At 47.1% G+C, this 15,221-nt stretch overlaps 1 protein-coding gene across 40 annotated transcripts in view; it reads right to left on the bottom strand.

Moving 5' to 3' along the window:
* Window positions 1-15,221, bottom strand: part of KALRN (kalirin RhoGEF kinase) — a 692,908-nt gene that overhangs the window by 133,061 nt on the left and 544,626 nt on the right. For all 40 annotated transcript variants that reach the window (XR_015164343.1, XR_015164397.1, XR_015164395.1 and 37 more), the window contains exon 34: window positions 6,709-6,955. Coding sequence is in view for 33 of the 40 variants with exons in the window: in XM_086402125.1 (XP_086258251.1) it covers window positions 6,709-6,955 (247 nt within the window). In the remaining 7 variants the exon portion in view is untranslated. The remainder of the gene's footprint in view (window positions 1-6,708; window positions 6,956-15,221) is intronic.

The following is a 15,221-nucleotide window of genomic DNA, read 5'->3' on the forward strand; positions in this document are numbered from 1 at the left end:
GACTCTTATTCCATACCTCTTATCATGCCTTCCATGTCCTTCTACATGTCACTCTAAAACCTCATGCATAGCAGGGTCACTTATGTTTTATTCTAAGCAATCTATGCACATAACAAAGAGAACAACTTCACAGCTTAAAAGCATTTCTACTTAACTTTGCAACCTCTGAGGCTCCCAGCAACTGTGAGAGATAAGAATGTTTATCTGCTTCCCCTACAGTCACAGAAACCAAGATTCAGTGACTTTCTACTCATTTCATATTCTGTCCTCTTCCTGATCCATCTGACTCCCTGAGTACCAAGCCCTCCCCAGTTTTCTCAAAGATTTGCAAGTATGCTTCTATGAAAAAGATAGGCTGGTTATAACATATTAGATTGAACCATTTAAAATTTCTGATTTTCAACCAGTTTTGACTACAAATATGGCTATTTCATGTGGTTCAACCTAATAAATTGGACCTCAAAATGAAGGTCGAATATATGCTATGCTTGATGGATTAAACACAGGACACTTAGACTGGTATCTCTTTAGGTTGCTTACAGTACTTGCCTGATGTGGAGAGAAAAAAGCAGATGTTTTTAGAACAGGATGGGATCATAGAGGTAAATCAGGAAGATATGGATGAAAGGTGATACAAATGCTATTTTAGAACATGTGACAATATGAATAACTTTACAGAAAAAGAAAAGACCAGCCCATAGAGAGCCTCAGAGTGGAAGGCAGTCACTATTAAGTCCTGAGAGAGACCAGCAGTGGACTCTCCAGCCGGTAGGCAGGAGGAGACTCTAAGTGTCTGGATTTGACAGCAGAGGAGATAGTAAAGGTGCATTTTCGCTTCTGAAGCAGAAAGTGCAGGGAATTCCCACCCCACAGCGAATCTGCTAGACCAGTTGGACCAGCTCCGGCGGGTATCCGGCCCCCAGCAGAGCTGGACCCCATTTAGCCCACTAGCCAGACTGCTGCTCAGAGCCATTCTGCTCCAGCCAGGCTCTTTCTAGTGGGCAAAGCACGCCCAGGACAAGTCTGTCTGCCACTACCGCCCATAGGGAAGGGAGCCCAGGAGACCAGAGGGAGAGGGAGTGGGAGGCATCATGTGTACAGGGCTGTGCTCTCTCAACCTTCACCCAGCTAGACTGGGTAAATCCAAGGGCACTGAGTCAGAGAGAAGGACAACAAAGTAAAATAGCTCTCTGCAGCACCTGCAGCCTTGGGAGGTGGTGGAGCATGGTGGGAAAGAGTGAGACCCTGGGAAATAGACCTGCGTTCAAATCTAGATCCACCACTAGCAAGCTATGTGACTTTGGGCAAGTTACCTGATCTAAGACCCAGTTTTCAGTCTGTCAAATGAGGAAAAAGTGAAGCATGAACACAGAATCTGGCGCTAAGTGAGGCCCAATAATTGCCAGGTACTTTTATGAGCTGATGACACACTTAATACAGGTCGGCAGGATCACGACTTGTGTGGCATCTTCAGCTGTGGTGGCACACCCCTCCAGAGCCCACTGTTCTCCGCTGCTCTGTACAGTCACACCTTCCCCAGCCTGGGTAAGCCGTTCCTGAGGCCAGCGAGGTGATAAAGGAGAACTCATCAGGAGACCCCATAAGAGAGGACTCCCTGTAAACAAGCTGGGCCACCACAGGCACGGCCTCTTTCCTCCAGGACAGCAGCTCCAGGGCTCACCAGGCCCTGTTTAGTTTGGCTAAGCAAACAGGCATTTCCCTAGAGCTTCTTCGGGTGCTCAGTTGGAACCAGGGCAAAAATCATACAGGAAAAGAAAAGGAACACAGGTATCCTACAGAGCTGGGTGGAGAAGAACCTGGACTGTGCTTCTGGACCCTGTGCTTTTTTGAAAGACTGCTTTTAAGTGTACAGTTCAGCGGCAGTAAGTACATCTCCAATGTTGTTTAACCATCACCATCATCTACCTCCAATTTTTTTTTTTATCTTGCAAAAGTGAAACCCTGTACCTGTTAAACACTAACGCCATAATTCCTCTTCTTTCCCCAGTCCCTGGCAACCACCATTCCACTTTCTGTCTATGACTCTGACTGTGGTAGTTACCTCACATCGTGGAATCATACAGTATTTGTCCTCTTTTGTCTGGCTTATTTCACCTGGCACAATGGCTTCAAAGTTCATCCACGCTGTAGCATGTGTCAGAGTTCCCTTCTTTTCTTAAGTCTAACTAACATTTCATTGTATGTATATCCTACCTTCTGTTTACCCACACATCTGCTAATGGACACGGGCTGCTTCCATCTTTGCTATGAACTTAACTGTACAAACACCTCTTTGAGTCCCTGCTTTCAAGTCTCTCTGGGGTATACATCCAGATCATATAGTAATTCTATGTTTAATTTTTTGAGCATTCCCATACTGTTTTTCATAGCAATTCACCATTTAACTTTCCCACCAGCAGGGTAAAGGTTTCCAATTTTTCCACAGCCTCACAAACACCTGTTGTTTTCTATGGTTTGTGAAAAAAATAATAGCTTTCCTGATGAACCACTATGAAATGGTTTCTCATTGCAGTATTGACATGCAACTCCCTCACAATCAGTGATGTTGCCCATCTTTTTATGGCTGCTAAGTTGCTTCAGTCTTGTCCGACTCTGTGCAACCCCATAGACGGTGGCCTGCCAGGCTCCCCCATCCCTGGGATTCTCCAGGCAAGAACACTGGAGTGGGTTGCCATTTCCCTCTCCATTGCAGGAAAGGGAAAAGTGAAAGTGAAGTCGCTCAGTCGTGTCGGACCCTTAGCGACCCCATGGACTGCAGCCTTCCAGGCTCCTCCATCCATGGGATTTTCCAGGCAAGAGTACTGGAGTGGGGTGCCAATGCCTTCTTCGTCTTTTTATGGACTTATGACCATTTGTATACCTTCTTTTGAGAAATGTCTATACAAGTCTTTTGTTCATTTTAAAATCGAATTGGTTCTTTGTTGTTGAGTTGTTACATAACTGCATATTAACCTCTACCAATGGACTTCTAAGTCCTTCCTATGCCTGACACTCAGGCAGCACCAAACCCCTAAAGCAGTCACTCTGGACCCATTAGAATTACCAAGGAACTTAAAAAATACTAATGCCCAGGTCCTTGGTGGCTCTGAATTAACTGGTCTGGGTTGGGGCACGAAGCATCAGTACTTTTTAGTCTCCTCCAGGTGGTTCTAAGATGCCCCAGAATTGAAACCACTACCGCAAAGTCTTTGTCCCTTGGAAGGTACTGCCTTCGCCAGTCACTGCTGAGAAAGTCAGAGGGGATTAGGAAGAGGAACGACTAGGTCCACAGGCCCCAACTCCAGGGAGAAGCTCTAGGATGTCAGGGGGGCTGTAACAGGAAAGGCAGGCCCCTCTGCTTTGTCACACAGCCCCACCAGCAGTCCTGCCACAAAGATATCAAGAGGAAACAAGCAACCACTGACTCCTAAGTAGCCTCAGGAAGGAAAGACTGGAGAAAGGCCCTGGAGCTTCTCGGAAGCCCAGCAGGCAGAGTGTGGTACAGAGGTTCAGCGAGGAGGTAGGAGCCCTGGTCTCTTCCAGCTCTGCCACCAACTCCCTCCGTGGCTTTGAGAGGTCACCCTGCTTTCCTGAGCCCAAGAGAGCCCCTACAAGAGAGGAGGCTGGCCAGTGCAGTGATTCTCAACCTTTCTGTCCCTTGGATTCACCTGAGGAGGGCTTGAAAAACACTGACGCTTAGGTCTACTCCGGGAATTCCGACACCTCTTGTTCTAGGTGGGGCCTGGATCTTGTCGTTTGATAAAGCGTCCAGGTGACCCCAGGCAGCCGGAGTTGAGAGCCCTGCTCTAGTAGTTCTCCAAGCTCCCTCCTCAGCGCTGGCATCCAGGGCTCTTTTGTGTCCATTTCTGGGGATGGCAGTCGTGCTTGAGTACCCACGCAGCACTCAGCACACACACGATTTCCTACCCCTTAAGATTTGTAGGAGCACTAGCCTGATGCTCTCTCAAAGGTTAAGACGACCAGTTGCCTTCCGGCATTGACAAAGAAATGAATTCTGACCTCTGGTGACACTGGAGGATGCCCTAGCCTATTCCACAACCCCCAGAAGATCATTTCAGCCTCAGTTCCATTGGGCATAACTCAGGAGGTGGATGCCCACTGGAGACAAGTCACTTGGAGAGGAGAGAAGGCCAGGTGGCCCACAGGCAGCCTGCTGGATGGGAAAAGGAATAGCTTATTGAATTTCTGCTAAGAGGCTGAGACTCCAGACAGGTCCTAGAGAGAGACAGAGGGGCTTTTCCAAGATGAGGCGTGTGCTTGAATGTACATACTTGCAGCTGAGGCCTCGTTAGGGCCGTGAGGATGCTCTGAGAAGAGACTTAAACCTGACTGCTGGGACTCAGGCACCTGGAGGAGGGGGGTGGATCCTGAATCCTCAAGGTGAGAAGCCAGTGAGAGCTCACAGGCTGCCATGCGAAACCCCGCCTAACTGGCTTATGCTGGGAGAGAGCAAGCAGGCTGCCAACAGGAAGAGCCAAGGAAATGGTGACAGGACTACGGGTGGTGCTCATAAGAAGTCATGATGGCAGCAGAGTTAGCTGGAAAGTTCTGTGACAGTCTCCTGGCTTTCTTGCCTCTATTTTGCATCCCCCATCCTCAGCTCCCATTTTTCAATTAACTCTCCACCAACTGTATGCCCTCTCTGGACACCTCCACCTCCCCCGTTGGGCCAGGGCAGGGAGGGGATGCAACCAGCCAGGAACCAGGGAAGCCAGGCCTAGGGCAAGAAGCCCAGGTCCTCCCTGGAAGTCAAGTCTTTTCTGACGGACCACCCCACACTGGGAGATGAGTGACCAGTTAAGTTTCCCTGCAAATGAATGGCTGTCCTGGCTTTGTCTCTGGAGATGGGAGTTTTCAGTCATTTTGCTGAATAATCTGTGGAAGTGATATAATAACTATAACTTATCCTGACAGCTAACATGTACTGAGTGCCAGGCACTGTTTTAAGTGTTTTGCACATATTACTTCATTTCACCTGCACAATTCTAACCGCTTTGTGTCCCAGGTTCCCCCGTGGTGAGATTTCAAGTAGAACCTGAGATCCCCTGCTTGTCCCTTCCCCAAAACCACCAGATTCTCTAGTGACCACTTCAGAGGACCCAGGAGCTACACCTGCAATTACAGATCCACACAACTTCCTGATACAGAGCAAAGAGGGAAACGCGGGTGATGGCTGCACTGGGGGAGGGGAGCACAGGGGTGTGTGTGTGCGTGTGTGTGTGTGTGTGCGCGCGCGCGCGTGTGGAGTGAGGTGAATTAGCTTTTAGCAGCCATTCTCCAGATGGAAACCACCCCTACCTGCTCCAGGCCCTTAGAAGAACCAGGCAGCACCAATAATGCAGCCTGCTATCGCCACCTTGTGGACGAGAGGAGGAAGTCAGGTTTTAGAGGTGGACCCGAGGGAATTCCAGAAATGAAAACACCACTATTTCATTAGTCAGTAGGATCAACAGCTCTCCTTGGCGACCCTTACCCCTGCCTCCCGACAGAATCAGGTCCTTTCCTCTTCCCATTCCATAAATACCTAGCACAGGGTTGCACGGAAACCCTGAGGTAGATGTCTGACCAGTGACAAAAAGAAGCTCAAGAGTTTTCTGGGCCTCAGTATCCTCAATGTAAAACGAGTGACTTCCAGGCCCTGACGGCCTTGACTTCTGAAGTCAGAGGCGCTGGTACTTGAGTGTGCGTCGGTGTCCCCAGGGACTTACTAACATGCAGACGGCAGCCCCGCGCCAGCATAAATGGCCCGGAAGGTCTGCAGTGGGGTCTGAGAATTTGCATTCCTAAAAGTTCTCAGGAGATGAAGATGCTGCCAGTTCAGCGACACCCCTCGCCTGGAGAATCACTGTTTCCAGGGGCTCAGTCTCCCTGGTGTGAGACAGTGAATAAACAATCAAGTGGGAAGAACACAGAGCTTATACAAAACAGAAGCCAAGGCTCCAGCAATTTGTACGTCAGAGGCACATAAATGAGTGTCTCAGACCCCGGCAGGGCTGAGGGGAAGGTCAAACTCAGCTGGCTTGGGCTGTGTGTTACCCCCAGGTTTGCTCAGGCTTCTGTGAACCATGAGCGCCTGGGGAGGGGGAGGAGCCCAGGGAGCTGACAACAGCTGTGGAGTGGGAGGGGTTAGTGGAGAAGGGAATCTAGGTACTGGGCTGTGGGTGGAAGATAACTTTTTTGGATGTCCGGTGATACAATGCGAGAGTTAGAAGAGATCTTGGTGGTTTAGTCGCTAAAAGATGTGTCTGACTCTTGCAACTCCATGGACTGTAGCCTGCCAGGCTCCTGGGTCCATGGGATTCTCCAGGCAAGAATACTGGTTGTCATTTCCTTCTCCGGGGGATTTTCCCAACCCAGAGATCGAATGTGGGTCTCCTGCATTGCAGGCGCATTGTTTACCGACTGAGCTACCATGGATCTTAAGGGTCATCTAAGTCAGCCTTCATTTTTAAGAGGAAAATGATTCAGAAAGATTAAGTGATTCTTTCCCAAAGTTACATGGTTGTTCCATAGCTCTTTCTTTTTAAGCTCCCAATGCACTCCCTTCACAAGTGAGATTTCTCCCAGAGAAATCCCACAGGTCAAAACAGGTTCCTGAGACAAGCGAGTGCCATGATGCTCTTCTAACAAGTGGGCCACATCTCCAACGGCCTCTGGTCCTCATCCCTCCCCCTCCTTTCTCCTTACCTTTCACCAGGGGGAAGAAGCAGTCCATCTCCACGCTGCTTCGGGAGTGGGAGATGCACAGGGCGCTGCTGGGGACCAGGCCCTCCTGGGGGGGGCTCCGCTCTGTGGTTCGGACCAGACACCAGCCCGGCCGCTCGCTCGGCCGCTCTAGCAGCTCCACCGTCTGTCCCACCTGGATGCTCAGCTCGCTGCTGTGGCCTGCGTTGAAGTCCTGGAGCACCACGGTCAACTCACAGCCGCCAGAGAGCTTTTGGGGGTGAGGTTGGAGTGGAGTAAAACACGAGGGCATGGGGAAAGGAGATGGGTAGGTGGATGGGTGGGGAAGGGGAAAAAGTATGCATGAGAGCAGAGGAGAGGGGGAAGGGAAATAGAAAAGATGAGATTCAGGGTGGAGAAAAGGTAGAAGATGGGAAAGGGAGTTGGGAAAAGGAAAGGAAATAAGGAAAAAGAAAACAAAAAATAAGAAATTAACACAGTGTTATTCAATTATTGTCATTCACTCTAGCTGTAGTGACAGTCTGGAGCCTACCCAGAACCAGGCTTTGCTCCTAATCCCTTCCTGTAGCATGGGAGTTAGTTCTTTTCATCATTCCTTTACAAGCTTCCAGCCAATGGTGCCCTCCAACCCTGGCCCTAGGGTGCCCCTTTTCTTCTTCCAAGGGCTCCTCTGCCCAATGCCTGGCTACACTCCTGGCCCTCCCACTCTTCTGGCGTCATTTTAAACTCACTCACTCTCACTTGATTCTAACTGATGTTGGGAATAAGGGAGACGACCTCCCTTCCTTCTCATTCCTGCCACCTTCCTCATCCCCACCCCATGCTGCAGCCATTAGCATAAAATGTAGGCACTAGAGATATAAAAGAGAACAGACCCTCAACTCCATGGCAGACACAGAAGACTGTTCGCCTGGAACAGAATCATCTTCTGCTTGCTCAGCCACTGGGGAGCAGGGGGAAGATGGGCAGAGAAGAAGAATGGGCACATCTCCCTTAGGAACCAGCCTAGTGCTCCAGCCTTCTTCTTTTTAGGCCTGCCACCATTCCTGGGGCAGAATCAGTAAAACTGGGGAGAGAGACCCCGCGACAGGAACACCCTCTGCTAGTTGAATACTGAGACTTATCACTCTCACCGAGAGAAACCATTCAATTATTCATTTGTCTTCTGGAACTCAGCACACAGCCTGCCTCTTAGAAGAGCTGCTGCACTTAGGGGTAGGGTAAGAAAGGGGTGAAGGGAAGGAACAGGAGACCCAGGGGCCCAGCTCAGCAGCCTGTTCTCTGAGATTCAGGGGGAAACTCCCTGTTATCTCCAGGGACCTCGCCTTTAGTCTGCACATCTTTGATTTAAGCCTCCAGGGCCTGCATTGCCAATGCCAGCAGCAGTAGCTATGAATTTTACACACATCCAGAGAGGCTTCTGCTGAATGGTAAGCACGGCATAGGTAAGCACAGTGAATAGGGAGTCAGCAGTGCCCCAGGGTCAAAAGCTTGGACTGTGAGAATTTTCTATTAAAGGAACTTGAATGTTACAGTGGGCTCGAAAAGGTTAACATGACATATGAGACTCATAGCTGCAATATGCATCACCAATCACAAAGCATGGAGTCCACTCTAAACACATTTCCATGGATGGGCGTGGTTCTGCCATCAGTGTTAGGTCAAGGAGAGAAAGTGTAGGACAAAAGGTGGGAGGTGGAAAGAGACAAGAAGAAAGAAACATGGTTTTGGTTCATTTTTTCCATTTGACTCCACAGACCCCACCACCCACTCAGCTGGTGTTATCTTCTCCAAAGTGTCATTTAGAGAAGGATGTTGTGGAATGGAAATACCTCAAGTCTGAAGAGTGCTCTTACAGTGTGTAAAGTACCTTCACATATATTATCCACTCCACTGTCATTTCTTACATCAAGAAATTTAAGCTCAGAAATGTTGAGATCAGTGGTTGGAACAGTGAGTGTGCATGGAAATCACCTAGGGAGGTTATTGAAAATGTAGATGCCCTAGCTGTTCCCTCCCTTGCTCCTGGATTAGGACCCAGAAATGCATATTTTTAACAAGGAACCTCCAGGCCTCCTTCTGAAACTCAGGATTCTGGAAAGGGGATTCCCTGGTCTACTATTTGAGAAACACTGCTAGGTGGTTTCCCATAGTCACCCAGCTGGGCTTGAACCCAGACCTCGACTACAAACCCCTTGCTCCTTAAACCACATCCCACAGGGCAAGTCACACATTTTCAGGCATGTCTATGGTTGCAGAGGGTGGGAGGCACATAGGGAGATGCCCGTGGCCTGAGCTCCTGGGTCTCTCAGTGTGCCTGCCCTACACCGGGTCGCTGAAGCTTTTTGGATTGAAATTCTTGACCAGTTTATACTACATATGAATAACTGCATCACTGACACACAAATTTTACTTTGATATTCTATTTAATTTTTTCCCTGTCAGTTGCTGGTGGCATCCCACTAGGTCGATTACACTTTCTACTCTGGGCTAGGTGACCACGACATTTCCTTAACTCTAAGAAGTTCTGTCACTGAGTTTCTATGCCTCTGTGGCGTTCTCCTCTGTGCCACCCTCAGGAACTCAGGTTCTTTCCTGGGGCCAAGGGTGCACAGGGCCTGATGTAACCTGCAACCTTTTCAGGGCTGAGTGTGGCCTCTGCAGACTGCTGAGGGAACGCAGAGGGGGCCTGAAGCTCTGGCTGCAAACAGCTCAGTAGGGCATCAGACACAAGGCCCATTGCCCCCGAGGGCGAGTTACAGCCAGACCCACCCAGCAGCAGGTAGAGGACCGGGGCTGGGTAAGAGCATGGAGCCACGCTGTGCGCTTCTACAGTTCAAAACCCAGATCCAGTAGAGAAGCCTGGAAACACCACAAGGTGGTGCTGTTTGCCCCTTCAGGCGGACAGTCCAGAAATGAGGGCGGGGAAGATGAAGGAGAGGCATTTCTGTGACACTCATGTGAGGGTGGGGAAGATGAAGGAGAGGCATTTCTGTGACACTCATGCTCTAGATCCAGCCAAACCCACTTGAGTCAAATATAGGGTTGATAACCTGGCTCCTCTCACCTCAATGGCTTAGTCAAAGAGATTACTACACAGGGTCCCCATCCCCATGGCAATAAGGGAATTCCAAAGAGTGGCAATGGAGGGAATTAGGAGAAATGGATGAGGCAGTGGTTAGGCATGGCTGCCCCCCAAACAATCCCTTGTCCTCCTCCCAGAGCCATGGGGAAATTTTAGGGTGCACAGATTTGGGGTTCATAATTGAGAAACAGTGCTTCAGAAAACCCACAGTGGAATTAGTACTGAAAAGTTCTAAGAGCCCCTGTTGATATGGGGAGGGTCAAGGGCAGAGGGCCCAAGAGATCTCTGAGGAACCTTTGCACATTTAAGGTGCTTCCTTGCAATTCTTAACGTAATTCATTCAGGCTTTGTGCCTTATGCTTTCTGACAATGCTTCTCACCACCATCTGAACATTAATTACACAGAGTGTGTGTGTGTGCTCCATCACTTCAATCATGTCTGACTCTTTGCAATCTTATGAACTTTAGCCCTCCAGGCTCCTCTGTCCGTGGGATTTCCCAGGCAAGGATACTGGAGTGGGTGGCCATGCCTTCCTCCAGGGGATCTTCCCAACCTAGGGATCGAACCCTTGACTCCTCCATCTCTTACACTGCAGGCACATTCTTTACCTCTGAGCCACTCGGGAAGCCCCTACACAGAGGGCTTATTAACCAATAAGCCCAAATCCCTCACAAATACTAAATTATCAGTTCCATAGAAAAGTTCATGTGTATATAAATTTCTTTCCGACCAGTTCTGGTGTCTCCTGACTCACAGAGTCCCATGACCATTATTTTCTCTTCCTCCACCTCCCATTTCCCAAGGACCAGTGGCGTGTTCCCAAAGACCAGTGGCGTGTCCCCATCCTCATGGTTTCTTATTGCCTTTGCAGCGAGTGGCACATTTGGGAAGTTCTCACCTCTCTGCCTTAGCTACATCTCCAGTCCCAGGAACGTAAATAGCTTTGTCTAACAGCTTGTTACAGAAAATGCTACAAAGAACAATTCCTGTTTTCACTTAGTTTCTTCACAGGCAATTAAGAACTTTTTAAGGTCTTCCTTTGCAAATCTTTAGATTTTTATTTTATATTTCTCAGCATGTTTGTTTTCTAACTTTCCTTTTAGGCTTGCAGATTATTTTTCCCATCTGGCTTCATTTGCAACACTCCCTTGTCAGAGATGACCCCTTTGTGCTTTCCCAACACAAAGCTGCCACATACAGCCTATCTTTCAGCTGTTCCCTGCTTGACTGACTAGCCATGGAGACATGCACAGAGCTGGAAAACCACTGCCAATTACCCTCCTTGCCTCCACTCTGGGCTTGTCTTTTGGCCTCTTGACTCCTCCTCAAGGAGGGCCATTCACAGAGAAGGCAGCTGTCTGGACACACTCTCTCTCTTCCTCAGTATCTGCATCTCCCAGAAATGACTTATTTTAAAGATGACTTTGCTTTTAATGATCAGTTCCTTGAACAACCTCTCCTTCCTGAGTATGCAAGCCTTCCACCTAAGCAGCTCTCATTCTTACTTCTCTGATGCATCTATCCCTCCCCTTGCCCCATCCTCCCATTTCATGGCTCTAGACTTGGATTACTTTCATAATTTCTTCAGCCTCCTGGGCCCTCTTTGCCTCCTTTAATTACCTGCTCTCTCCCACTGCCTGTCCATGAACACTTATCTGGGCCTCACCCTCTTACACCTGCAGCTTCACTCTGAAGTTGCCCCATGGAGATCTGCCATCAGGCAGCTCACGGACTTTCCCAGCACTTCAGATGTACTACTCTCCACTGAGCTGAGCTATGCTTATACTCAAAAAAAAAAAAAAAATAAAGCTATGATCAGGTTCTTTCTTTAACTAGTTCCCAAGGGTAAAGCAGGCCTTGTGTTCTAGACCCTTTTTACTGATCAAAATGTAAAAACTTGACTTTTTTCTCTATTAGCGGAGTCCCTGATTACTCTAAGATCACCATCACTCCCCCCACAGTAGCTTGTTCTTTTCATGATGTACGTTTGAGTCTCTTCTACCAGCCTGTTGCTTATTCCGTCTATGAACAACAGTCCTATTTGATGGGTGTCCTTAGACCTGTCTCTCACACCACAGAGGTCACAGGTGATTTGATGGGCACCAGGAAGGGCTGTCATGTCCTGTCCAAAACTTTGAGGCTGCATTGAAGTTTTATTGCATATTTTAAAACTATCTGAAATGGTTGCTTAACTTTCAAACTATCAGTTCAATCCTACTCCAGAGTCTAAGACCAGACTTATTCCTGCTAGAAAAAATGTCATGAGTCTTGACCTGATAGCACAGTCTTAGCATGAAGCTGGGGGTGGTGGAGTCTCCTCTGACCTTGCGCCCCTGTTTCTGTAATCTCCCATCTTTCTCACTTCACAGTGACCCCCCTACTTAGCAGTGTGTCCCCATCTGGCCTGGGCGTGAGTCTTTGGTGAGGCCTGCTAAACCCCTTCGATGCTAATTACCACTTGTGTCTCCTCCCATTGTCCCTGAGTCATCAGCTGATTCTTTGGCTTCCTTTCCCAGTCTCTCTCCTTTTCGGGTCCAGGCTTTCTTGGTGGAGCCTGTTCCCCTCTTGCCCAGTCTCTGGGTGGACTTCATCCTCCACCCTCTGTGATGCTTCCCAGAGGGCAGAAGGAGCACCTCACTTCCCTCTGCTCCTTGGTGACAGCACACACTGTTATACACCAGGGAAGACTTCATAACCACCCCTGGCTCTTGCGCGTATTCACCAGAAACTACTGGCTTCATGCAGGTCATTTTTGCTTGGTTACAATTTGGAGATTAATGGAACCTCCTTCTTGTACAAACAGTGTGAACTAGATTACCTCTGTGAGCTTCCCCATGTTACAGAAAAAGAACATGAATATTTCCTGTGGGGTTTCCGGTAATATTCAGAAATGTAGGACTATACCCCTCCCTTCTATTGTTATTTCAGAGCCTCAGCTTCTGTGTGCTCTAATCAGATTCTCCCCAGGCCGCACAGCCTAGTGGTGAGGCAGGAACTCTGGAGCCCTTTATCAGTTGTGTGACCAGGGACAAGATATTTAACATCTTGGTCTCAGTTTGCTCATCTGTAGAATGGGGATATGTCACAGTACCTACTTTGTAGGTTGTTATAAGATTAACTGAGATAACACTTGTAAGTAAGCTAATACTTTTAAATATTTTTAAAGCACTTAGTGCCTTGAAAAGAATTAGCTCTCTAAGTGTTAAAAATGAATGCCAGAGGTATTAATTTATTATTATTTAAATTTGAAGGGAAAGTTAGGAATAGAGAAAAATGGAAAAGAGAAATCAATTTGATGGTGCATTTATCTGGGAATAGATTGTGCCAGATGTATCAATATATAGGCATGTAAATGATTATATAATGATTATGCCATGAATTAATGTGTAAATGAATACTTTTTTTTTTCTTTTTAAACATCTTAATGGAGTCTTGTCCTAAACCCAGACAACTAGAAGAACTGGCCCTTGCTGTCTAGGGAACGTTATGTGGACACCTTTAAGGATTTCCCAAGTCAGCACGCCAGTTCCCTCCAATTAGCCCTGCTTGATCCTCAGAAAGCCTCAGGAACTGGAAGCACCAGGCAACAAGGAGGGCAGGAGTTCAGGTGGGGCTGAAGGGGTAAGATGGGCTGAAAGTCTGTAAAGGAAACAGATCCCTAGTTCCCCCTCTACCCAATGCACACTTTCCTGAAAAATTGAAATTCACTGAATATCTACACACAGATTAAGGAGATGACCACATCCTTGTCTCTGTTGGCTCCCAGAATACTGGCAATCAAATAAACATCTGAGGCTCTTTCATTGGGGAAACCAAAAAGGTGTAGGGAAACTGACAGCTGGGAACCCGTCCCCAGAAAGCCGCAGTGCCCTGCCCGATCACCAACAGGGAATCCTTCCAGTCAATAAGCGCCTTCCTTTTACGCAGAATATGTGGTCAGCTTTCTTGGTGCCTCAACATTCAGCTAAGAATTACCAGACTTTTCAGAAAAGTCTCCCTGACAGAGACCAAACTAGGCAAACACAGAGGACCAGGAACTCAGAGGGAACAAAACGCAGGCAGGACGAACTTCAGCAGCACTATAATGTCCTCAAAGAGATAAGAGGATATTTTATCCATGGAAAAAGAACAGGCGGCTACAGAAAGGAGAAAACTTACAGGATGAGAAAGCGCTCTTAGAAACTAAAATTATGGTTGAAAAGAGACATTTCATATATGGGTTGGTCTCCCGCATTGCAGGCGGATTCTTTACCGGCTGAGCCACCAGGGAAGTCCATGTGGATTGGAGATATATTCAAATTTTCCAAAAAGTAGAATAAGAACACCAGTAGAGGAAAATAAGAGGAAAATAAGACAATTAAAGAATCAATCCAACAACTTTTAGCTAAAGTAGAAAGGAATAAATTGTAAAGAAAAATTCCCAGGACTGAGGGCATGAATCGCCAAATTGATACAGTGTTGTAAGTGCCTGCTGTAATTAGTTTTTTTTTTTTTTTTAAAGACCTACTCTAAAGCACAGCACTGGAACATATCAGTAAAAGGGCACCCTAAAAGCTTTCAGAGAGGAGAAAAAGTCAGGTAAACTCCAAAAATCAAGAATCATAACGATAGCAGATTTTAACAACATTGAACATAAAAGAAAATGGAACAATTACTTTAAAATTCTGAGGGAGAATGACTTCCAATCTAGAATTCTATGCCCAAACCATCATTAAGACGAGGGTACACTAAAAACATATTCAGACTTTAAAGACTAAAAAGTTTGCCTCAACAAGCATTCAATGAGTATTATGATTACCATTTGTTTCCTCAATTTTCCTTAATTTCTCTTTACTTTCTTTGTTTCTCTTAATGTGATATGCCTTTGATACATACAAAATAAAATTAATTCCTTCATTCCCTTTATTAAAAAAAATGAACTGCCTGAACCCACAAAATGGTTTTTGATTTTAGCAAAGCATTCATCAGAATCTTATGTGATAAACTTTTAGTTAAAACGGTGAAATGTGGACTGAGATTATGCTGGAACTGTTGGGTGGATTTATGGCCTGTTGGAGGTGAAAGGAATCTGGGAGCTCATCTGATCCAATCCTCTCATTTTACAGATGAGAAAAATAATTCCCCAAGAAAGAAAGGAACTTAACTAAGGAAAATAGTGTTTGGAAGACAGTAGATACTAAATAAACATTTGTTGCTTGAAAGGATACGTTAGTAAGCAAGCAAATGAGTTAAGTCAGATATTACTCAGCCTCCTTTTTTTTTTTTTTAGATAAATAATTAATTCATGACTGTGCTGGCTCTGGCTGCTCTGCATGGGTTTTCTCTAGCTGTGGTGAGCAGGGGCTGGTCCCTCTAGTTGTGGCGTGCAGGCTTCTCATTGCAGTGTTTTTTTCTTGCTGCAGAGCACAGGCTGTAGGGTGTGCAGGCTTC

The sequence above is a fragment of the Bos grunniens genome, chromosome 1, assembly GCF_055505025.1.
Source record: "Bos grunniens cultivar Pamir isolate PY7600 chromosome 1, Bosgru_T2T1.0, whole genome shotgun sequence".
NCBI lineage: Eukaryota > Metazoa > Chordata > Mammalia > Artiodactyla > Bovidae > Bos > Bos grunniens.